Source organism: Ochotona curzoniae, unplaced genomic scaffold (genome assembly GCF_017591425.1).
Source record: "Ochotona curzoniae isolate NIBS_2020 unplaced genomic scaffold, NIBS_Ocur_1.0 contig_2210, whole genome shotgun sequence".
NCBI lineage: Eukaryota > Metazoa > Chordata > Mammalia > Lagomorpha > Ochotonidae > Ochotona > Ochotona curzoniae.
In genome coordinates this window covers 51,731,135-51,756,992 of record NW_024465369.1, presented here as the reverse complement: position 1 = coordinate 51,756,992, position 25,858 = coordinate 51,731,135, and the positions used below count along the sequence as shown (strand labels likewise).

At 39.1% G+C, this 25,858-nt stretch overlaps 1 protein-coding gene across 1 annotated transcript in view; it reads left to right on the top strand.

Moving 5' to 3' along the window:
- The window catches only part of DNAH7 (dynein axonemal heavy chain 7), a 231,955-nt gene that overhangs the window by 116,083 nt on the left and 90,014 nt on the right, over positions 1-25,858 (top strand). Inside the window, exons 36-45 of the mRNA XM_040971902.1 lie at positions 3,898-4,053; positions 4,778-4,946; positions 6,045-6,171; positions 7,769-7,988; positions 9,765-10,637; positions 12,658-12,887; positions 16,730-17,060; positions 18,996-19,342; positions 22,616-22,796; positions 24,972-25,157. Coding sequence (XP_040827836.1) covers positions 3,898-4,053; positions 4,778-4,946; positions 6,045-6,171; positions 7,769-7,988; positions 9,765-10,637; positions 12,658-12,887; positions 16,730-17,060; positions 18,996-19,342; positions 22,616-22,796; positions 24,972-25,157 — 2,820 coding nt within the window. The remainder of the gene's footprint in view (positions 1-3,897; positions 4,054-4,777; positions 4,947-6,044; positions 6,172-7,768; positions 7,989-9,764; positions 10,638-12,657; positions 12,888-16,729; positions 17,061-18,995; positions 19,343-22,615; positions 22,797-24,971; positions 25,158-25,858) is intronic.

Genomic DNA, 25,858 nt, shown 5'->3' with positions numbered 1-25,858 from the left:
AATTATGTCTGCAGGATTGTTACTATATAGTAAGAGTGCTGATTTTCGTTAATGATTTCTGGAACCATATTCATTATGGTTGCCTAACACTAGCTGCTATAACAGATAACATCCCAACTGGTAGCATCTCATTGGCTAGGAAAGACGATGAAGGAGCTGTCAGGTGACCCTCATTCATGTGGGTTTTTACTTAACTCACTTGAACTCAGTTTGGAAATCAAATTTTATTTAGAAATTCCACTAACTTTCTTCCTGTCCCAAGTTAGCTAGAAAAATGGAACATTCCTACTTCCCACCCTGTTCTGGTTTAGCACCTTCTGTACACTTGATGTTAAAACATGTTTTAATATTATGCAGCAAACCTTTCAGTTTTTAAATTACTTACACATGTTTTTTCATAACTATTTATATTTATTATAGTTGGATTTAAATCTGTTTTTAAATGGTCTCAATACTCACTGCCAAACTTTTCACACCATAATTTATGTGTGTGTTAAGGACTTATTTTTATATTTGTTTCATTTAGTGTGTTGATTTGTTCTTCCATCCACCTACTCACCACCCATCCAAAATGTGTTGATTTTGTTTTAATAAAATATTTGTTATATATGTATGTGAGGCAAGCAAAATTATGTAATTTTTTATAAAGTTCACAATACACAAGTTGGTTGAGTTTGCTTTATTCAACCATATTTCAGTTTCTCATTGTACTAGCTGCTCAAAATTAGCAAAATTTAAAGCATTTTTCCTCAAAATAAGTGATCACTAACATTTAATTATAGTCATTTAATCATAAAAATACGAAAGCAGAACCCCTCTGTCAGGATGCAGTTCCTGCAGGTGAGCACAAGAATCAAGACTGGGAGCAGCTCAGACCAGGCCAGGTTGCAGCACCCACCAGTGTATGTGTGCATCAGGTCCGGCAAGGGTGGGGTTGGGCCAGGCTGGGCCAGTTCGTAACAACCACTGGAAGATGTAAGAACCAGGATGGGGTTCAGGACAGATAAGGTTGGGCCACAACTCCAGGCACTTCACATTAGGGCTGGGACTGGGAGCTGGCTGAGCTGAGCAGGCTTCTACACTCACCAGCATGAGCTGGAGTTGAGAGCAGGCTGGGACAACAAATGCCGAGGTGGGATGTGCCATGCCAGACCAGACCATAGTACCCACATGTGAGACCCAGGTGGATCGTGGAGCCCAGTAGGGCGGGTAGGAAGGACTCCAGTTGGGCCATTGCTCACACTGGTGAGCATGAGCACTGGGATCAGGTGAATACTAGGCTAGATGAGGCTACAACACCCATTGGCCAGCATGTGAGATGAGTTAGACGGAGAGCCAGGTGGGGCTAAGCAAGTATCCACTGATACATGAATGAGCCAAAGTAAGCGCAGGCTGGTTGAACTCGGATGCAACATCAGTTGGCAAGGCTGGGAATGGGGCAAGTTCTGTCAAGCTAAACTGTAGAATCACCTGCAAAGTGCAAGATCCAGGGCTGGGAGTAGGACTAGTAGGGAAACTATGGGCACTCCTCTGATGGGCTGCAGCTCCCATTAGTGAGCATGAGAACCAGTCCTGGGGAGTAGACCTGGTTGGACAGGTGGTAGCACCCATCAGCATAAATGGTGGCTAGATAGTGGGGTTTGTCAGGCTGAACTAGGCTGCCACACCCATTGGTGTGTACAAAAACTGAATGGGATGTTAGACCAGACCAGTCTACTACATTAACCATTGTGTGTGCAGGAACCAGGACTGGGGTAGGCCTGGTGAGGGTTATTGAGAGTTGCCCCAACTGGGCTGCAGTTCCTGCTGATGTGTGATGGGCAGGGTTTGGCTGGGCTACAGCATCCATTGGTTTGCAAAATGGGGCTGAAGACAGAACTGATCCAACAACTGCAACCACTAGTGTATATTTTGGCTAAAGTGGGTGACAAACTAAGCCAGATCCCATACTTACTACACATAGTAGTCAGGTCTAGGGTCACCAGACCTGGTACACCAGACATCTGGTACCATAGCAGAGGGCAGAGGATAGAACAAATTGGACAACTCTCCCAGTCAGGCATTGAGAACAAATTTCTGGGCAAGTGGATTCTCTAGGGTAGACTATGTGAGCCAACACACTGTGGAAGGATTTCCTCACCCTTGAATCAGTGGAATCAGTAGTGTTTGAAAGCTATTGAAAGCACTTGAACAGTATTCTTGGAACAAGCTCCACATCTGGGACCCTGCAATAATTTTGGTTGCCATTCCCCACCCCCAAATACTGATACAGTTGGGATGCTGGGTGCAGCTTCTCCCTTTCTCTTTCCATCCTTCCCCCAGATACTGGAAGAAGAAAAAAAAAAACTTGGAAACAATAATCTCATCTACTTTCCCCTAATCCTCAACCCCTTCCCACCCTAATCAGTGGTCCACATCGGCATGCATCCTTCACAACCATGTAAACAGCATCAAAAATAATTATCTAAAAAATATGAAAATGTATTCCTATTTTTATTGTATCTGTCTCCATTCTATCTTTTGCCATTCTTACAATCACAGATATGAAAACAGATGTTTTAAGGAACATCTAATTTACAATATGTTCATTTTTGGCAAAAGAGAATGGGTTTTAAAATCAGCTCCTGCTGGGCTTGTGGAAAGAGCAAAATATAACCCTGACTTCCAAAGCTGTTTCTTAGTTTTCCCTGTGTCTTTTACCCACTTGTACTCCTGGCTGGTTTGTTGAATGCAGCTGCCAATTGGAATCTCATAGTTCCTTTTTGAAATGTATGCATTGCTTTGTATGTGCTTTGTATGTGTAATATTTGTATGTGTAGTTTCAAAATTTTCATTTGCTGAATTATGGTAATATTTAAGCATACAAGTATGTTACATAAAAGGAACTTGAAATCTTTTGTCATCATGTGTTTTAGGATAACAGTCTATAACTTGGGGTAGGTGCTTAGTGCAATGGTTAAGATACTGCTTGGATGTCTACGTCCCACATGAGAGCCTAGATACAAGGCCCAGCTCTTTAACTGTGGATATAGCTTCCTGCTAATGCATGCTCTGGGAGGCAGCAGATGTTTGACTTGGGTCCTTACATCCATGACATCCATGTGGGAGCCATTAATGGAGTTCCTGGCTCCTGACTTTGGCCTGACCCAGTTGTTTGAGGGGTAAATCAGCAGGTGAAAGTGCTGTCTGTCTTGCTTCTTTCCAGTAAGATAGAAGTGCTGTCTACTCTCCTCTGATTTCCTGCTGCTCTCCTCTCCTCCCTCCCTCCTTCCTTCCCTCCCTCCCTCCTTCCCTCCCTCTGTCCCTCCTCCTTCCCTCCCTCCCTCCTTCCCTCCCTCCCTCCCTTCTTTCCTTCCTTCTTTCCTTCCTTCCTTCCTTCCTTCCACCAACAAACAAAAGGATACGGAAATAGAAGTAAACATATTTGGAGAGCTCAGGAAATTCGGATATGCCCCATCTCCAGAACAAATAAAGACTAAAATTTGTTGTAATTCCACTTGCTTTTCAGTGAATTCCATTTAGAAAATACAATTTATAGTTTAAATTTCTTAACTTGCAATAAGATAATTTGATATAGAAGTGGAAAAGACAATAGGGAATAATAATAGAAAGAAACACATTGATCTAGAGAGAAATAAATGGTAACCTGAATTCTTGCTTGCCTCTGAAATGGCAGGCCATTCTCCTAACCTCTGAGTGCCAATAACTTCCTGTCAGAATGAAAGTATACTCTTGATGGCTATTGTGAGAATCAGAAATGAGGCCTGGATAGAGAGTTCCTCCATTGACATAGCAATTGTTAACTTGTTAATTTCATTACACTGTTATGACACGTAAGATTCAATTTAAGTATGTCAACAATACTTCTAACTAAGACTTATTTTATTATTTATCCAGAATTTTCTTTTAAATCAAATCAACAAGGATGTCTACAAACCTCTGCTTATTAACTTTTCCGCACAAACTACTGCAGCTCAAACACAGAATATTATCATGTCAAAATTGGACAAAAGAAGAAAGGGAGTTTTTGGTCCTCCTTTGGGCAAGAGGATGGTAATGGCTTTGTTCTAACTCGTAATCCAGTCCTGACCCCCATTCATGTCTCCTGTTGCAATCAGAACAATGAAATCATACATATCTGAGATTAGCATATTTTTGGATAGTGATTTCATAATCATACATTTTATTGTAAAGTTTTCCTAAAAGTATGCTTTGATTTATGTGTACCATAGACAAGTTGATGTTCAAATAGGAGTTTTCCTCTGAATTGAAAGTATATTTATTTGAAAAGTAATCTATCCTCTTAATTCTTTTGCTAACATTTCTGTTCAGCAAAATCATTGGTGTTTACTCAAGCCATCAGTTGAATTATCTCTAAAGAATACCTTTTTTACCCTCCCACCTGTACTTAAAGTTCATTGTAATCACTTAAAAATCACGTTTATGATTTATTTGAATCAGTGAGGTATTATACAAGAAAAAAATATAAGCTTTATTGAAAACCAAACTCTCTAAGAGAATGGCTAATTTTAGATGACTAACCACCCATGAACATTATGTCTCCCTATACCTCATCAAATTGGATGCACAAAATGATTCCCTGTTCCCTAAAAGAATGAAAACTGAAGCCCTTGTTCTTGTCTGGAAAAGAAAGCACCATCTCCCACATATATGTTCAACAAGAAGATAATCTCAATTATTATTCCACAATACTGTTCCACACAGTAGGATACCACATTAGCATATTTTCTAACATCTGCTGTCTTTCCGTTCTCAGGTTGTCTTTGTAGATGATGTGAATATGCCTGCTCGGGAGGTTTATGGAGCACAGCCTCCCATTGAGTTACTTAGGCAGTGGTTAGATCACTGGAATTGGTATGACCTAAAAGATTGTTCTATGATTAAACTTGTCGACATCCAGATCATGTGTGCTATGGGACCTCCAGGTACATCTTCCAAAGTCTAGTGATATCTAAACAGATAGATAACTGCAAATTGAGAAACTGAGCAATTGGTTAACACAATACTTGTGTATATGTTATCTATGTTTATCTGCTGTGACCTAAAGGAGTCACAGCCTTTTGCTCACTAGCACTTTATTCCCCATTTCCTTTCACTGTAATCTGTAATCTGGGAACAAACCTCTTCCTGGATCAGCTCTTTTCCCTGTTTCATTTATTAATGCTCTAACTGTATAGGTTACCCCTGCTTCAGAGACCATTCTTCCTCTACCTCAACTAAGTCCCATTTAGTCTCTGGATGTAGATAGGCCACTGGGAAGTTGTCAAGTAAGACGTGACAATAGGATGAACTCTACTTGTTAAACTTATTTATTTTTATTGGAAAGTCAGATGTGCAGAGAGGAGAGACAGAGAGGGAAAGGCCTTCCATTTATTGTTCCACTCCCCACATGGCTGCAATGGCCAGAACTGAGCTGATCTGAAGCAAGGAACCAGGATCCAGAATCGAAGAGCTTCTTCCAGGTTTCCCACTCAGGTGTGGGATCCCAAGAATTTGGGCCATCCTCCATGCTTTCCCAGTTCCTAATCAGTGAGCTGGATTGGAAATGGAGCAGCCAGGACATAAAATCAGCACCAACTTTGGATGCTGGTGCCTAAAGGTGGAAAATTAGCCTTTTGAGCCATTGCATTATCCCAATAGGAATGAACTCTTAATGCTGTTTTGCATTTTGGAAAAAAAAAAATGTTGAGCTCAAAGGAATTGAACATGCAGCTGTGGTGAGAATGGTACCAACTTCCTGCTTTGTGTTGCAAGCTGTGGACATCATAGACAATGACTCTAGTCTTGGATAATAGAGACCTAACCCAATCTTATGTCTGAGTAGTTTAACTTACTGAAAGGATTCAAGTATAAAAATAGCTTGATTTGAGAGAAAATTTGTTTTGATGTCAGTTATCCAATTAGTTACTCTCAATTTATTTGAGTGCTGTGAATTTGTCCATATTTAAAATTATTCTAAGCCATAAAATATTGAAGAAAATACTCTAGTAGCATTGTTAAGAGTTATCCTTTTAAATATTTAGGTGGTGGTCGAAATCCAGTAACTCCTCGATACATGCGACATTTCAATATTGTAACAATCAATGAGTTTAGTGATAAATCTATGTTTACAATCTTCTCTAGAATTTTAACCTGGCATTTTAAAATATGGTAAGTTAAGATTTGTTTTTTCTTTAAGAAGTGCAAAAATCTATTAGAAATGTACATAATGCTGCTCAAACATTCCCATGAAAACAGTTCCAGACAAGGAAAAGGTAACATAAAAGCACACATAAATGAGCCAGGGTAGTATTACAAATTTTATACATACAACATTTTTTTATGTAGTCGTCAGTTGATGAACATCTGGGTTGATTCCATATGTTAGCTCTTGAGCTGCTATAAATATAGGGGTAATGATAACTCTCATGCTGCATTCACTTTGGATAGATTCCTAATGATGGCTAGGTCACATGGTAGATTTATTTTCAGATCTCTGAGGAGTCTATATTGTCTTCCATCATGGTTGCGTTACTTTACATTCCCACCAACAGTGAATTACTACTCAGTCATTAAAAAAAAAAAAAATGAATGAAATCTTTCCTTTTGCAACTAAATGGATCCAATTGGAAACTGTATGCAGATAGTGAAATAAGCCAGTCCCCAAAAGACGGAGCTTTGGTAACTAATACAAAGAGCACAAAAATGTCATCTGTATGAGTAAAATTGATATTCTGGGATTTACTGGTTGTTTACAACTTTTGTCTAGACTCCTGAGCATTAGTAATTTTTTCTTTTTCTTGGCTGTGTGCTATGAAGCCTGTGATTTTGAAGTGAAATGAAAATATGCCATTGTAAATATTAAGAAAAAGAACAAAAGAATGAAGAAAGAGGGTGTGTGGGGAATGTGGGCAGGAGGGACAGTAGGGTGGGAAGTATTACCGTGCTCTGAAATCTGTATTATAAAATACACAAAATCTGTTTACTTTATTTAAATGAAAGAGAAATTAGTAATTGAAAAAAGAAGTGAGTCAGCATTTTCCCATTTTCCCATATAACATGTCCATGCATGATTATTTTTAATTTTTACCATTATAACTAATTCTAGACATAGGCCTGGTATATTCTGTGACTTGGATATCCTGTGATAGAACTCTTGGATTCTACAGGAGTATCCATATTCAAGTCTGAATGAAGCTCTGGAGCATCTTCCCTAGGGAACTACTCTTCCTTATTAGGATTCCATGCAACTGTAGAAGAAGAATAGGTTTCAGGAACCAAGGTGACTAGGGCAGTGGAGATCTTAGCTTCTTGAGACCCATTCTCAGGAAATTGTCACTCCTGGCCCTCTCCAGTCATGATGGAGGGTACGGCTGTCTCCTGTTCAACACAGATGATCTTTCCAAATGCATATTCTCACTCCTTGTTCTCTTCACACTAATCATGTACTTTAAATTTTGGTGCATTTTGTGTTTTTTTTTTCTTCCCTCCCTCTCCTAGTTGAGTACCTTTAAGTTCGTTAAACTGTTTGTTTATCTCATGAAGTTTTGTTCTTGGACAAAGCATACATAGTATATGGAAATAAGACTTTTAAAAAAAGGGCTGCCATCATTATTATTAGCTATTAAATATGATAATTTCATATATTTATGTATTCTTATATTTTATAGATTAAGTTGATTTATTTAATCCATGCTAAGTATCTTTCATGCATAATAATTCTATATTTTCTAATATTTTTCTTTCTGTTTATTTAAAATATTTTAAGTTATAAATTTCCAGATGAGTTTCTAGACTTGACCACACAAATTGTAAATGGCACAATGACTCTGTATAAAGAGGCAATGAAAAATCTCTTGCCTACCCCAGCTAAATCTCACTACCTGTTCAACCTCCGTGACTTTTCCCGTGTCATTCAAGGCATTTGTCTTTCAAGACCAGAAACAGCAGAAACTAAAGAAGTGATTAAACGCCTTTGGGTTCATGAGGTAAATTTCCTTATTACTTAAATGTGCTTATGTAAGAAACAAAGGTATAAGATAGCAGCAACTGCTTAGAAAGAAATATTCATTTATATTGCTGAAATGTATTCATCTGATTGAGGTTATGAAGGCCAGTGGCCAAGATAAATTTTAAAAACATTTACCAGTAAGATATTTTATGATTTTTGAATAATGCTTTATTTCACAATTTAAGGCATGTCTATTGGTTTATAGAATATTTCAAAATAGATATCATTTTGAGGCTATTTCTTGTGACTTAATCCTTGCTGGCTTGATTTTAAATTATTTTGAAATAAAACACTTTAATGATACTTTTATTAAAATGTGTAGATTTATTTACATTTCTTATTTGTAATCAGTAGCCGCTCTCTCCTTCAAAGAAAATCAAGAAACAAACCAGTTTGAGCAAGTATAGGCAGAGAGCATAAAAATGATATAAAAATGTATTAAGTTTTCTAGACAGTAAGTGTTTAAAGAGCATTTTCTTCTAAAAACTAAAGGAAGGCAGAGAGAGAAAAAAATAATGAATACAAGGAGTAAAGCATCAGAAATGATAGCCCAGGAGCAAGTGTTTAGCACAGTGTCACTTGAACTGCCTGCATCTCTTGTTGGCGAGCCTGGGTTCAAGTCCTGGCTGCCTAAGTCCTGGCTTCTTTCCAGTTCTCACTTTTCTCCAGTGCACACTCCAGGAAGTAGCTGACCAAGTTTCAGTTAGTTGATCTCAGCCACCCATGTGGAAGAGCCAGCTTGAGTTCCAGGTTCCTGGCTTTGAAATGGTTCAGCCCCAACTCTCGGTATTTTTAAATGAACCAACAAATGGGATATCTCTCTTTTAGTCTCTTTTTGTGGTCTGTCTCTGAGTTTTAAATTAAAAAATAAAAAAGTTAAAAAATATTTATAAAGAATAGTATTCAGTATTATACAATGGACAAATGCCAGGAAAAATGAAAAACAGTATTCTTCCATTTAAAGAAAAAGATTTATTTTTATCGAAAGGAAGATTTGCAGAGAGAAGGAAAGCTAGAGGAAGATCTTCCATCCTCTGGTTTACTGTCCGTACGGCTGCAATGGCTAGAGCTAAGCTGATTCAAAGTCAGGAGCCAGGAACCACTTCTGGGTCTACTATGCAGTCTCCCAAGGCTTTGGGCCATCCTCCACTGCCATCCCAGGCCACAAGCAGGGAGCTGGATGAGAAGTGGAGCAGCCGGGACATGAACTGGCACCCATATGAGATCCCAGTATAAGCAAAGCAAGGATTTAGCCACTGAGCTACAATGCCAAGTGCTTCCTTAACTTTTTGAACATCCTTCAAATATAATGAATTTAAGTCCCCAGCTCAAAGCCTTGTGATTTCACGTTACTTTATTCAGAGGAATTCGGAATAAAAATTGCAATGACCCTTAGCGCTGGGAATGTGTACCTGCTCCTCCTTCTCATCAGCTGTGCTCTGCTCTTACCTCTACTTACTCTTCATCACCAAGACTGCGTGTCCCTAGTCATTCTTTGCCCTTCCCCCAATTGCCTTTCATTTACTGACAATTAAATGTGAATATTTGCTATTCCACATGCATATGGTCAAAATTAATATTTAGAGTAAACATCATCATGAATTGATTTTGGCTATTTGAAAATGCCCATGGAAATTTTATGAGAGCATTTTATATCACTTGTCTGTTCTATGATATTTCATATTAAGGAAATCACAAATTAGGGGGGAAATGAGCAATGACTAAAGCTGCCTTTGAAAAACTTACTGCACAGGTCCTCAGGGTGTATTATGATCGCCTCCTGGATAATGCAGACAGAAGCTGGCTTGTCAGCTACATTCAAGAAACTTTGGGAAAACATATGGGAGAGAATTTTCATGAACTTTTTAGGAATTTGGATTTTGATGGTGATGGAGTGGTAGAAGAGGATGACTTACGCAGCCTAATGTTCTGTGATTTCCATGATCCCAAGAGGGAGGATACCAACTACAGAGAAGTTGCAGATGTGGATAACCTTCGAGTTATAGTAGAAGCTCATCTGGAAGAATACAACAATATGAGCAAAAAAACCATGAACTTGGTGTTATTCCGATTTGCCATAGAGCACATCAGCAGAATTTCCAGGATCCTGAAACAGCCTCGCAGCCATGCTCTGCTGGTTGGTGTTGGAGGAAGTGGAAGGCAGTCTGTTACCAAATTAGCTGCCCACATGGCTGATTTTTCAGTGTTCCAAGTTGAAATCTCTAAGGGCTATGGTACCGTTGAGTGGCGTGAAGATTTAAAAGTGATCTTAAGGAAATGTGCTGAAGGTGACATGCAGGGTGTCTTCCTGTTTACAGACACTCAGATTAAAAGAGAGTCATTTCTAGAAGATGTCAACAATCTGCTCAATGCAGGGGAGGTTCCCAATCTTTTTGCATTGGATGAGAAGCAAGAGATATGTGAAAAGATGCGTCTGTTAGATCGCCAGCGTGATAAAACGAAGCAAACAGATGGAAGCCCCATAGCACTTTTCAACATGTTTATTGATCGCTGTCGCAACCAACTGCATGTGGTCCTTGCCATGAGTCCCATTGGAGATGCATTTCGAATTCGTCTTAGAAAGTTCCCTGCTCTTGTTAACTGCTGTACCATTGACTGGTTTCAGGTATTGTCATTTTAGACAGACTTTTTAAAATATTAACTTATTTTATAGACACCCCACAAAAATGTAGTTCAGCAGGACTTTCTGATCAATCATAATATATTTTGTGAAATCATATAGAAATCATTAAGAGTGTGTATAGCCATTAGCCTTAATGTGCAATAATATGTTTTAGGATAAACAAATATGGATGAAAAACAGCACAATTGAAGCTTTCACTAAGGAAAGCTTAATGTGGGGACTGTTCATGAAGGTGTAGGCAGGGTCAGTGGGGCCCAAAGGGTATATTGGAGCATCAGGAAGTGGGGAAGAGATAACAATAAGTGGTTACCATCCCTGGGTGTAAAGGAGAAGAGGGAGGAAAAGGTGTTACCATGTCTTGGAGAGCTTGAGGCCATGGAAGTATGACTGCTTGACGGGAGCAGCAGCTGGAATCCTAGAACTCAAAGGGAGTGTATAAATCTCACCACTCCTCCTTCCACCCTCTAATCTGTTTCCATTAGCCAAAACCAACAGAAGTCAAAAATAGGAATATCAGAGATGTTTGCTGTGCATAAACTTCAATATTAGGAAGCATGGGGCACAACAAAGGCAGAGAATGGGAATGCTGGCACGTGGAGGGAAGAGCAGTAAAAGCAGACTAACTCAATTTGAAAAGGAAGTTCATTCTCCTTTCTAGCTTTCTCAGTGCATAATAATGCGTTCTCCATGAGTGTAAATAGGAAAGCTCTGAGCCATGACTGAGACCCATCCTGCGGGTGGAATCTTACACTGACATTTATGATTTTGGAAAATGCATCTAGCCTCTCTATAACACCAAAATTAATTTTGCCATGAAAGCCATATTTATTGAGTATCCTCTGGCTTGTGGTAGACCTTATTCTAAAAGCTGGAGGTGAAAAAGCCAATGAAATAATACTATCTTTTCTTTCCCTGAAGTTAGTTTCTAGCAACAAATTAGAAAAGAAAAACAAAACATTATGCAGTATAGAAAACAGAAGGGATTTCTGAATAGATGATCCTTAAGACAAATCTTGAAAGACAAAATGTTCCAGTCATGAGAAGACCTGGGCAGGGTATAAACTTGTAAAGGCAAGGGGCTAGGTGAAAGAAATGAGACGGGGGAGAAAATTGGGATGAGCTAAGTTACTGAGGGGAAGTGGTATAATTAAGGTGAGAAAGATGGAAAGGACCAAATATGGTAGACATTTGAGAGCTGGTTTGAATTTTATTTTAAGTAGGTTGGAAAGTCTTCAAAGCAGCATATATTGGAAGTGTGATATAAACCGGTTCATGTTTTGAAAAGGTCACTCTCACAGCCACATGGAGAATGGAAGCAATGGGTGTACTATTGGAAAATTCCAGGGCAATGATGACAGACTTCAATTGCAATACTTGTGGTAGATATGAAAAGAAAGGAACGGGTTTCAAAGATACTGTAGTGGTGTTGCTACATGGCTTGCTTATGGAATGGGTGTGGAGTTGAGCAAGAGGGAAGGGATGAAGGGTGCATCTTGCATTTTGGCTCAGGCACCTGGATGAATGGACATGATGGTTATTTGGCTGGGCAAAACTGCACTATGACAAAAGAAATAGAAATCATGTTTTGGACTTGTTGAGTTTGAGATACCTACAAGGCACTCAAGAGAAATGGAGGATATAGTTATCTATATGATTCTGGAGGTTGGAACATTTGGTGCACATGATTGTTGGCAGGATTAAAAAAGAGAATACTAATAAATTACACACATAAATAAATATTCTGTGCTTGGTACCCTTCCCTCGTTCTTGCTCATGTAATACTTATGAAGAATTTTGCTCATCTCAGAACAAACCACAAAGAGTTAATGCTATCAGAATGCAAAGACTTTAGGAAAACTCCTTATCAAAGCGGTTCTCCCACCCCATCCCTCATTCTATTCCTCTCCATCTCCAACAACCATAAATTTCAAAGGGCTTCAGTAGTAACAGACTCTTAGCAATAACTTTGACAAAAAACTAAAAGCATTTATCTTAAATTTAGTCATGGCCTGAAGATGCACTACAAGCAGTTGCCTCACGATTCTTGGAAGAAATTGAAATGTCAGAGGAAACACGAGATGGCTGTATCGACATGTGTAAAAGCTTCCACACATCCACTATAGATCTATCAACCACCTTCTATGTTGAACTTCAGAGATACAATTATGTGACTCCAACCTCTTACCTTGAATTAATCTCTACCTTCAAACTGTTGCTAGAAAAAAAAAGAAGGTAAAAATGAAATTTCATGTTTCTAAGTAAGCTATGATGGATTACAAATGTGTGTGATTACAAAACTGGTGTAGTAATGCTGGAACAGACATTTATTTCATAGACTGTGAGCTCTGTTAAATTTTTAAATAATTTAATCCACAAACATTTGAGGGCAGGGAATGGATCTTTTTCTTTCGCATCGCTGCATTGCCTTGCACATGATAAAACGATAACAGTGTTTGTTGAAAGAAGATAGGTATATCCAGAACTATGGTAAAGTTCCAGGGGACTTGGATAATGATACTAAGTAAACACCACTAGAGAATCATTTTTATTGTTGTTTTGAGTAATTGGATGATTAGACATATGATAGACATGAGTCCTTTCTTCAGATACTCAAAAGCTGACACCCTAAAAATAGCCACTTAATGTGCACAGCTAACTTTCCCTCTCCAAGAAACTGACATTTGAAGGTATCCGCATAAAGATCATTAAGATAACATGCCACAGAACAGGTCAGTGTGAGTTCCTAAGACAGTCTTGAGCATGATTTTTACATATAGAAAGATTTATTCTGTTAGCAGTCACCTTTAAGGGGAGGTCTTCCGTGAATGCTGGTCACATTCAAAAAGTATTTAAGCAAATTTTTTAGATATTGCATTTATAATTTTAATATATTTATACTTATAAACAAATATATAGTTATAGTTTAAAAGTGCACATATTTATTATCTGCTTTAAGCTTCTATAACTATTTGAGTATCATCTACAAAATTAATGAGCTTTTTAAACTTAAATACACAAATTAATCTAATGTCCACTTAAATAATTTATATCAGAAGTTCAATTGCAGTCCTTATTCAAACAGACCAAATTCTATTTAAAGCATCAAATGGGTCCAAATAACATAAAATATTAATTTATTGGGACAAGAGTTGTGATATGGTCTCTGAATCTGCCACCTTTAGCATAAGCATCCCACATCCACATGCTATTTCAAGTCCCAGCTGCTCTGGCTTCTGTCACAGCTTCCCAACTGGGATTGCAGTGGAAGATGGTCCAAGTACTTGGATTCAGATGGACTAGGGCTCCTGGCTTTGGCCTGGATCAGCCCTGGCCCTTGTGACCGTTTGGGGAGTAGACCCAATAGATGGAACACCTTTTTTTCTGTCACTGCACCTTTCCAAAAATTAATCTTTGAAGTCTCTTAGTATATTACTACCGATATAAGTATATGGAGTGAGTTATAAATCTTCCTGTGGCTAGCCCCCTGTATCAAGTCATTGGAAGCACTGTTGCTCATACCAACCGACCTACGATCCACACACTGCCAGGCTGAGAGTGACTGCCACTCTGCCCTCCCACGCTGAGCTGCCCTAACCCGGGTGTTTGCACTCCTGTATTCAAATCTACCACTAGACATTTCTCCATAAACCTGGTGAAACCTGTAATTTCCAAGACTGCTATGTGACTGGATGAGCTTTTATTATTTATTTGGCTCGCAGCATAACTTTTTCCCTGTAGATCTGATGACCTTTTATATATTGGAATCTTACTTCGGAGAGTCCGATTAAATTGGAGGTATCATTCATAGGTTAGGCTTTGCTTGGTTGTGCTCACAATCTTTAACAACATCCTAATTTAATAATGAAATACGAACTCATAAAAATGAAATATGAACTTACAGGATGGTGAAAAGTATCACTGTTTTCCAAGCATTGTAAATATTCCTGTCTTTGAGATGCTCCTCTTTCAATTTTTTTTTCTTTTAAACTTTCTTACAAATAATTTAAAATGTCTCCTTTACTACAGTAGAATTCCTACCCTATGGTTACTTTTCCCATGCCGAAGCCCTCAGATCTCTTAATGGTCAGAGAGTACTATAACCTGGAAGCAAGCTCTCAGGTCACCTGGCAGGAAATCAATGGTTAGACTAACAAAGCATCACATGGAATGAACCATAACAATGAAACTGGCTCGTGCTGGCAGGAGTAGAAGCTGTCTTGTGCTTGCTGCACAAGGTTCTGACTGAGACGGAACTCCCAGAGAAAGTGGTATTGTATGTGAGTCCTGTCAGCTCCCATTACTGTCAGGTGTTTCGCTCATCTAGAGGGAATTCCCCATGTGACAAAATGTGCCATGCACTAACTTCTAAGTGGTTTTAGTTTGTTCATTTGCTTGCTTCTGTGACAATTGTGTCATTCTTCTAGCTTCCTTTTGTAGACTGGACAAGTTTCCTCCTGCAGTCTGTTTTTTGAAGAGGATTTTAAACTGTGTCACCTTTTACTTTGAAACACGGGATGCAAAGGATTTTTAAATGAAACAGATGGTGAAATATTTTCTTTCTATAGAGAGGACAAATTAGTGCCTTAAAAAGCACTAACTTTCGGTTAAAGGTCCTCGCCTTGCACGCCCAGGATCCCATATGGGCGCCGGTTCTAATCCCGGCAGCCCTGCTTCCCTTCCAGCTCCCTGCCTGTGGCCTGGGAAAGCAGTCGAGGACGGCCCAAAGCTTTGGGAACCTGCACCCGCATGGGAGACCCGGAAGAGGCTCCTGGCTTTGGATTGGCATAGTATCGGCCCGTTGGGCTCACTTGGGGAGTGAATCATAGGACGAAAGATCTTCCTCTCTGTCTCTCTTCTCTGTATATCCACCTTTCCAATAAAAAAAATAATAAAAATAAATCTTTAAAAAAAAAAAGCACTAACTTTTGACAACACTGAAAATAATGTATTTTGTGGGACAGTGGGACAGTGGAGGGAGCAACTGCATGCTACCCCCTCTCCCGACTGCCCCCCTAGATGGCTTAGAGTTGTTCAATGATTTGTTTAGTTGCTAGAATGAAAAAGCATAGGGGAGTTGGTTTTCCCTGTGGCCTGAGGACCTCTGAGGCAGGAATGGCTTAGGCAAGGTAGATTTCAAGGTCACACTTGTGAGTCTTTGCAGTAGTAGTTTGCTGTGCCCACCTCGGGGCTCGGGCCTCCTCAGGTCCCAGCCAGTGGGAAAAAGGTTCTGGGGATGCAGATTTTAGAATGTGTCCATTCACGGCTCCCGGTGTAGCCCCATTGTCTTTGTGGGCCAACGTCAGGCCATGATTGAATCTTGTTTAAGATTAAGTGATGATGGGGCAAATTTTATGCTGCAGTAGGTTAAGCCACAGGTGGAATGTCTGCATTTTGTATCAGAGTATCTCGGACATATTCTCAACTCTGCTTTGGGTCCAGCTTCTTACTGATCCATACCACAGGCAGCAGCACGTGCGGGCCCACGGGCTTCAGTGCCTGCCACGCGCTGAGTGCCAGGCTCCTAACCTGATCCGGCCCTAGGTTTTGTGGGTATTGGGGTGGTGCACTCAACTGGAAGAGATATTCTCTCTCTCTCTCTCCTTCCCTCCCTTCCTCCTTCTCTCCCTCCCTCCCTCTCTCTTTTTCTCTTTCCTTTCCAAATACACAAATAACCTCTACAAAGTGATTATAAAAGGTCTTAAGGAGAAGTAAAATCAACTTAAGTCAAGTGCTAATTTTATAAGTGCAGCTTTCATTTTGTTAAAGGAAGCTCCTTGATTTATCTCCAACAATTTTACTCTTTTTAATTAATGTTGCATGTTGACATATTATGTGTGTGCTAAAAAAAAACACAAAACAAAACAATACTTACTGCCTGTTTTTAAGTGTGCATAATCCAGTGAGCTGGTGTTCATGTTTATTTTCAAAGTTTGTTAATATGTAGGAGAATCACTTAAATTATTGCTCTAATTATGCTTTGAAATACAATTTGAAAAGATCAACAGTACAGAAGTTTTCATAGGCGTATGTTTTGGATCACCGGGGCTACTCTTGCTTTACCTGTTTTCTTTCAGTGAGGTAATGAAAATGAAAAGGAGATACGAAGTGGGTTTGGATAAACTGGACTCTGCTGCGTCTCAAGTAGCCACAATGCAAAGTGAGCTGGAGGCACTGCATCCTCAGTTGAAAGTAGCCAGCAAAGAGGTTGATGAAATGATGCTGATGATCGAAAAGGAGTCTGTAGAGGTTGCTAAAACAGAAAAATTTGTGAAAGCTGATGAAACCATCGCAAACGAGCAAGCGATGGCTGCCAAAGCCATCAAAGATGAATGTGACGCTGACCTGGCAGAGGCCTTGCCAATACTGGAGTCAGCGCTAAATGCACTTGATACTCTCACAGCACAGGTAACAACATATGCAAGCACATTTACAGAAATACATCATCAGAGGTACAGTACATGGGATTGTGTGCTACAGTCTTGTCTGTCTCTAGACTCGGTTGATCTAATTGTAATAAAATTTAAAACATTGTGAAAGTAACAAAAACATTCTTTAATTCTTCTGAGGAAAAAACTGCATGTAAAGAAAAGGGAGAAAAAAGAAACATATGTCTATGATGGACACTTTTGCAAAGAAGAAAAGCCACCAGATGTTAGAGCCTGCATAGTAAAATGACGCTTATTTCAAGAACACTGCCATTATAGCGATGACATGATAATTAGGCAATTACTTTTATTTTGTTTTAAAGAACACTTTTTTTCTTTGTATTTGGGTATTTCTTGTAATTGGGGTAAGCTTTATAGTAGATGTGACAAAGTATTTTGTCAGTATTGAACAGTGATTCTTTTTTTAGTGAAACAATAATAATGGTTTTATTTTATAATAGCAGGCTGATGTGATGGAATATGACATTAAAATGAAGATGTGAAAGAGAATTTTGGAATTGAGAAAGAGAACGGTGGTCTTAGAAAAGTAAATACATGAAGAGGGTCCAATGCAATATCCTAGTGGCTGAATCCTCACTTTGCATGCTCCAGGATTCCAATTAGGCACCAGTTTGTGTCCCAACTGCTCCACTTCCCATCCAGGTCCCTACTTGTGGCCTGGGAAAGAAGTAGAGGATGGGCCAAAGCTTTGGGACTCTGCATCCATGTGGGGCGGCCTGAAAGAAGCTCCTGGCTCCTGCCTTCAGATGGGCTCAGCTCCAGTCATTGCTGCCACTTGGGGAGGGATCCAGGGATGGAAGATCTTTCTATAAATCTGACTTTCCAATAATAACAAGTAAATCTTTTTGAAAAATAAAAACATAAATATTGCTATGAATCTTGACTAAGCAATCTTTTTTAAAAAAGTGTTTTATTTTTATTGGAAAGTCAGATATACAGAAAGGAGGAGAGACAGAGAAGATCTTCCATTCTCTAATTCATTCTCCAAATAACAGCTGCAACAGATCTGAAGCAGAAGCCAGGAGCCTCTTCTGGGTCTCCCATGTAAGTGCAAGGTCCCGAGGCCTTGGGCTGTCCTTGACTGCTTTCCAAAGTCACAAGCAGGAAACTGGATGGTACATGAACTGGCATCCATATGGGATCTCAGCATGTGCGAGATGAGGACCTTAGCCACCAGCCTACTGTGCCAGGCCCAACTAAGCAATCTTTTGAGTAGGATAATAGAGAGCTGTGTAAGCCTGTCTTAACACCTTACTCTAAAATAGATTGCAAACTGAAATTTAAATGTAAATAGATGCATTAATATAAAAGAGTAAAAAGGATAGGTCAGGTATTTATAGGCTCTTCTAGGTAGAAGACAAATTATAGGATAAAAACATTGAACATAGCTGTGCACAAGGTAAGGATACTTCAAACAGTTCGTAGAAAATGAAACTCAAGGATAAGCTTGTCTTTTTGCAAAGAACTTGGAAACTAATGCGTATTTTTTTTCACGGAAATTTTTATCTTCAGGGCTTTGAGTCTCTACTTCTTTCCCAGGCCACAAGCAGAGAGGTGGATGGGAAGTGGAGTGCCTGGGACACGAACTGGTGCCCATATGGGATCCCGATGCATTCGAGGCAAGGATTTAGCCACTGGACTATCACATAGGGCCCTCTTCATGAGTTTTGGAATCCATGTTATGTCCTGAATTTCTCCTACAGGGTATTTCCCTGTTCTTTTTCTTTGGGACAGATTTCTTCAGCAATTTGTGTTTTTTCCTTTTCATGATGCTTACCCTGTGCACCAAGTGAGTTTCTGTATCTTCAGGCCTTGTTTGAGATTAGGACACAATTATAGTTAATTTATAAGCAAACATTTCTTTATAAAAATAACTGTGTGTCATTCTTTCAAGGATATTACAGTGGTCAAATCTATGAAGAGCCCTCCTGCTGGTGTCAAGCTGGTTATGGAAGCCATATGTATCTTGAAAGGCATCAAAGCTGACAAAATCCCTGACCCAACAGGTTCAGGAAAAAAAATTGAGGATTTCTGGGGCCCAGCTAAGAGACTTCTCGGTGACATTAGGTTTCTCCAGTCACTTCATGAGTATGACAAGGACAATATCCCTGCAGCTTACATGAATATCATAAGGAAAAATTATATTCCAAATCCAGATTTTGTTCCAGAAAAGATTAGGAATGCTTCCACAGCAGCTGAAGGTCTATGCAAATGGGTCATAGCGATGGATTCCTATGATAAGTAAGTCCTGCTCAAAAGAAAGCTAACTGGCATGCTTTGTCTTCAAGTTGGTCATTTCGCAGTAAAACAAACAAACAAAAACCATGGAAAACTTCTTGGAAAATCACATATAAATCTGCTTAGGCTTGCCTATTTACTAGAGGCAAGATGATAGCAATTCAATGGATAATAAAGTGGTTCCTAATCTCTGCAGATTTGGCAGTCCTTTACATATTTAAAAAATTATTGAGCATTCTGCAAAGCTTTCACTTACCATTCTAGAAACTAAAATGATGGGTAAGGTGTCAGGGAGGAGTATTGTGGCATAGCTGCAATGCCAATCACCTCATGTGGGTACCAATTTGAGTCCCAGTTGCTTTACTTCTGCTCCAACTCCCTACTGATATGCCTGGAAAAGCAGTGGAGGCTGGGCCCCTGCAGCCACGTGGGAGAGCTAGAAGCCCCTGGCTCCTGGCTGCAGGGACTGTTGCAGCCATTGGAGGAGTTAAACCAGTGACTGCAAAGCTCTGTGTCTTAACCCTAATCTCTGTAAGCTCTGCCTTTCAAGTAAATAAATAAACCTTAAAAAAAAAACTAAAATGAGGAAGTTTTGAAGCTTATTAATTCATGTAAAGTATCAGTTAAAGCATTACATTAATAAAATAGCATTTTTAAAGAAATCTTCATTTTTTTTCCCAATAGGAAGAGGAAGACAATTGTGAACAGAGTGGTGTTTTAATTTTTTCCATATCTCTTTAATGTGACAAATCTGGATTCCCAAATCTGCTTCGTCATTTAGTCTGCTGCAATATGTTGCTTTGATCCAAGTATGGGAAGAAAATTTCCTCTTCCTGGGATGCTTGGTTAGACAAGGGAGAGCCTCTTCAACTTCCCAAAGCCAGCAGGCGTCTTCAGGGTTCTGTAGGAGTCTCAGACCATGCATTGTAGCTGCCTGCGGTGCATATATTCTTGGGAGATGAGAAACCATTTTTTAAGGATTTATGTTAAAGGCAGAGTTACAGAAAGAGGGGGAGAGAAGGAGAGGGAGAGAGAGAGAGAAAGAGATCTTCCACTAACTGGTTTACTCTCTAAATGGTTGGAGCTGAACTGTTCTGAAACCAGGAGCTTCTTTGGTGTTCCTCACATAGGTGGTAGGGCGCAAGGATTTGAGCCATCCTTTGTTGCTTTCCAGGCACATTAGCAGGGAGTGGATTGGAAATGGAGCATCAGGGACCCGATGGGCTGCTGGTGTTGTAGGCAGCAGCTTTCCCCATAACTCAATCAGCCTCTGAAGGAGCCATTTTTGATGACTGCATTTGAATGATTATACATTTATATTGACACAATACAGGTTTCAGATCATAATACTATGTTAATAAAAAACGTATTTCATGTTTGATTACTCAGTTGGAGACAAGATGACTGACCCACATTTTCCAGATACTGAGAAGGAAGTTTAGATTCATTTTTCCCTAAGGAATCTTGTTATTCCAAGATTTGCATTTCTATAAAAGTAATAAAATCTTTGTAGAAGTTGAGATGATTGGACAAGGGCTGGGGGAATCCCAGAACCTATGAAACTGTGTCATAAAATGATATAAATTTTTTTTTAAAGTTGACATGAAATATCAACACACAGTTTTCATTTTAGCCTCTTAAAGTGTTACAATTCAGTGGTGTTTGTGCACTCATGAAGTTGTGTGACCTATACTTAATAATTTCAAATAATTTCAGCAGCCCTTGTATTGATTCATCTTAAGTTTTAGATAAGCTGGCTGCATCACCCAGATATTTGGTTAAAGATTATTGTGGACAGTACTGTGTGCTGGCTTTGGGATGATATTAACATTTGAGCTGGGAAAGTAGGTTGCCCTTCTTAGTGCAGGTGCATCTCATCCAGTCGGTTGATAGCCTAAACAGAACATAAAATGACCCCCTCAAACCAGAGGACATTCTGGTGGTAGATAGACTTTGGACCTGATTGGGACACCATCTGTTCCTAAGGTCAACCCTGTTGATTGGCCCTGTGGCTTTCGATTAGCAGGCCCCCATAATTGCTTGAGCCAATTCCTTAAAATAAATGCCTTTTCTGTGTGAATATACTTTCTGTTTATTCTTTTTCTCTGGAAAATCCTGACTTGTGCATCCCTAAATATTACCTTTCACCTTTCAGACAGACAGATAGATAGATAGATAGATAGATAGATAGATAGATAGATAGATAGATAGATAATGTATTTGAAAGAGTTATGGAGAAGCAGAGAAAGAATTAAACTGCTGTTTTATTCCCCAAATGCTGCCAAGCGTAGAACTGGGCCAGGCAGAAGCCTGGAGTCAAGAACCTAATCCTTATCTCCCACATGGATGATAAAGACCCATGAACTTGGACTATCTTCTTCCTGTTTCCAAGGCCACCAACCTAGACCTGGATTGGAAGTGAAGCAGCTGGGACTCAAACAGGCACCTATGTAGGATGCAGTTACTGCAGGCCATGACTTTATCCACTATGCCACATGCTGATCTATTTCATTTTTAATGTAATTATTTGGTTGATGGTAGTATTCAGAACTTTTATAAAAAGTGGAAAAGTTGGGCCCGGCGCTGTATCATAGCAGCTAAAGTTCTTGCCTTGAACACACCCCGGGATCCCATATAAGTGCCAGTTCTAATCCCGGTAACTCCACTTCCCATCCAGCTCCCTGCTTGTGGCATGGGAAAGCAGTCGAGAATGGCCCAAAGCTTTGGCTTCCTGCACCTACATGGGAGACCTGGAAGAAGTTCTTGGCTCCTGGCTTTGAATCGGTGCAGCACCAGCCATTGCGGTTGATTGCAGAGTGACTCATTGGACAGAAGATCTTCCTCTGTCTCTCCTCCTCTCTGTATATCTGACTTTGCAATAAAAATAAATCTTTTTTTAAAAGTGGAAAATTAAGATACTTTCTTATCAGAATTAAGCTCTAGCTAATTAAGGTAGTTTATTCTTACTATATATTCTACATGAGTATCCTATTCTCTTTGAAGAGCCCCAAAATTCACACCAGCTGTATTTTATTTGTGGTAAAAAGTCCTCTACTTGAAAACTATGTATATTTGTCATTGCTGTAATAGTCATTTCTTATGTCTAAGATCAAGTTTGATTCTTAGATGAATTAAGTAATGCAGAAATAAATAAAACCTACAGAAGTGCTTTTGAGTCAAAGTAATAATATTAAAATATAAGAAATTATTTAAAATAATTCAGGAGTAGAATGTGCATTGGGATATTAAGTTGTATTTAATTTTCCACCTTTACAGAGTGGCAAAAATAGTAGCTCCAAAAAAGATAAAGCTAGCGGCAGCGGAAGGGGAGCTTAAAATCGCTATGGACGGTCTTCGAAAGAAGCAGAGAGCCCTGCAGGAAGTTCAGGACAAGCTGCACAAGCTGCAAGAAACACTTGAATTGAATAAACAGAAGAAGGCTGATTTGGAAAACCAGGTAGGTGCAGATACATACAAACATGATCAGATTTTCAAGAATTGTGAAAAAGAATGATATTTATACCAATCCGTAACAGTCCAGTCCTGTTTCCTTCCTGCTCAGACATTGGCAGCCAGTAGCCCATAGGCCAGATCTCATTATCTATTTGTGTACGATCCAAGCACTCATAATGGCTTTGACATATTTAATGATTACATATTAAATAATTTTAAAAACTCCTACATATGAAATATTCTCAGTTTTGCCTCTTGGCCCACAAAGTCTAAAATATTTACTTTCTGACTCCTTCAAAAAAAAAATTGCTGGGGCAGGCATTGTGATGGAGTTGGTTAAGCCTGCGTTTGCAACACCAGCAACACCTGTGGACGCAGCTTGTGTTCCAGATGCTTCTGTTTTGATCCTGCTCCCTACTAATGGCCTGAGAAAAGCAGTGGAAAGTGACCCAAGCATTTGTGCCTCTGCCATCCCTGTGGGAGACCTGGGGCAAGCTCCTGGCTCCTGGTTTTAGCCTGGCTCAGCTCTGGCCATTGCAGCCTTCTAGGGAATGAACCAGCAAATGAAAGAGCCAATTCTCTCAGAATCATTCTCTCTTTCTCTCTCTTTCTCTCTCCCCCCTCCCTCCTTCTCTCCCTCCCTTCTTTCTCTCCCTCCCTCCCTCCCTCTCCTTCCTCTCTATAACTCTGACTTGCAAAATAAAGAAATAATTCCTTTTAAAAAACTTTAGTCACTGCTTTTCATTAGTAGAATATTGAGCTCAATTATTTTAAGTGCCATCATTTGTCAGAAATAATATAGAAAATCAAAGGGTTTTTTTAAAGTTTTTTTTTTATTAGAAAGGCTAATTTACAGAAAGAAGAGACAGAAAGATCTCCCATCTACTGTTCACTCACCAAATTATTCCCACAATGGCCACAACTGAGCTGATCTGAAGCAAGGAGCCATGAGCTTCTTCTGTGTTTCCCAAGTGTGTGCAGGGTGGCAGTGCTTTATTATGTACCTGTTAGGTACTTACTATGTATTAGGTGCTGCTATTTTGAGAACATTATATACCATTTCAGTTATTCCCATGCCAGACTTCTGAAGGAGATCATCGTTTTGTACCATGTTGAGAAAATTAAAAGAGAAAGATTAAGCTAGTTGGCAGTGGTCAGTTCCACCTCCAAGCATTAAGTTTAGAACCTGAGCCCAGGATGTTTGGCTCTAATTGCTGCACCCGTGTTACCAGCTTTTCCTCCCTTTATAGGATTCATATTTACATGAAAATAGGACATTGTACTCACCCTTAGCAATGCTATTCATTGTTGGGCATGGTTTTTGAATGGTCAGTTTTAATGTAAGTAATACAGCCAATGTTACTCTGTTTTCAACTTTCTGAATATTTGAAGTGTTTTTTTCATAACAAAATGTTGGAAGGCTATGATAAAGTAAAAGATGGTTTTGGAGAGAAATATTGCTGCTTATTTCAAATGAAATGGATTTTCTTTAAATTGACCACCTTTATAATTATCCCCCTTTTCATCACATTATTTAATTACATGTAATCAAATTTGGTTGACAGGTGTACAGAGTGTACTCTCAACTGTTTATTGAGGCCCTTCCTAAATTGGACTTAATTGCAAGTGTTCTAACTAGGCTGACAGTTAACAACTTGAAAATTGTGATTTGTAAATAAACATTAACTTTTTAAAAGATTTATTTATATTGATCGGAAAATCAGATTTACAGAGAGAGCATTAACTTTGAAACATTTAACCTCCAAAAGCATTGTTAAATCAACCAAAAATTAAATGAAGGAAAAATGTTTGTATACTATTTAAAATAATATGCATCTGGATTACTTAAATTGGAGGAGAAAAAAATCCTTATTTGCGGTACTATAATCTTTATCATGTAACTTTCCATGTTTTGTTAAATATGTATTCTTTGCAGCATAATGAATACCCATTATGAATTTTATAAATCAATTTAAAGTAAATAACCTATCTTAAAAAGTTATAAAACAGCAAAGACTTTCCATTTTATAATGAGTCATGTCACTTTTTTTTTTTTTGTTACAGAATTAAAAATTCCAGGCAAAAGGTTATAGTTAAAAATAATTTGGCATTGAGGGTAAAATGTTGCAGAAAGTCATTCCTTTGTATATGTTGCCAAAGTCATATTTTCATTTTTGAGGTTGATCTGTGCAGCAAAAAACTAGAACGGGCTGAGCAGTTGATTGGAGGCCTTGGAGGTGAGAGAACTCGCTGGAGCCATTCAGCTCTGGAGCTAGGACAGCTGTACATCAACCTGACAGGGGACATCCTCATCTCCTCTGGAGTGGTCGCTTATCTGGGAGCCTTCACGTCGAGCTACAGACAGGTGAGGCATGTTCTCCACTCTCTACCGGACCCCATTTGTATCACAGCCAACATCACATTCAGATTTTTATGTTTTGTTGTTTTTTTTTTTTTTTTTAAATTGCAAAGTCAGGTACACAGAGTAGAGGAGAAACAGAGAGGAAGATCGTTCCATCCACAATGGTCAGAGCTAAACCGATCCGAAGCCAGGAACCTCTTCTTTGTCTCCCATGTGGGTGCAGGGTCTCAAGGCCTTGGGCCATCCTCATCTGCTTTCCCAGGCCATAAGCAGGGAGCTGGATGGGAAGTGGGGCCACCAGGTTTAGAACCGGCACCCATAAAGGATCCTGGTACATTCAAGGCGAGAACTTTAACTGCTAGGCAACTACCGTGCCAGGCCCATTTTTTTTTTGCATAAATATAAACAACAAAATATGCTTAAATGATTGCTGTTTTTCAGTTTCTATAAATTAGATCAGCAGTCAAAAATTGCTGTATGAAATGCTCTTTTAAAATCTAATGATTTTAGAACCAGAAAAAAAAATCTACCTTAAAATGTATAAATAAACGTGATTCTAAATGCTAAAATTTCTATTCCTAAACAAATAGAAAAGTACGAGGCCTTTGTGATGAAAGTGCTTAATCAACCACTGTTTATCAGTCTCAATAATAAATCACTTTAAAGTAGCTTTGGAGACTGAATCAGGGGAGGAAAACCTAACC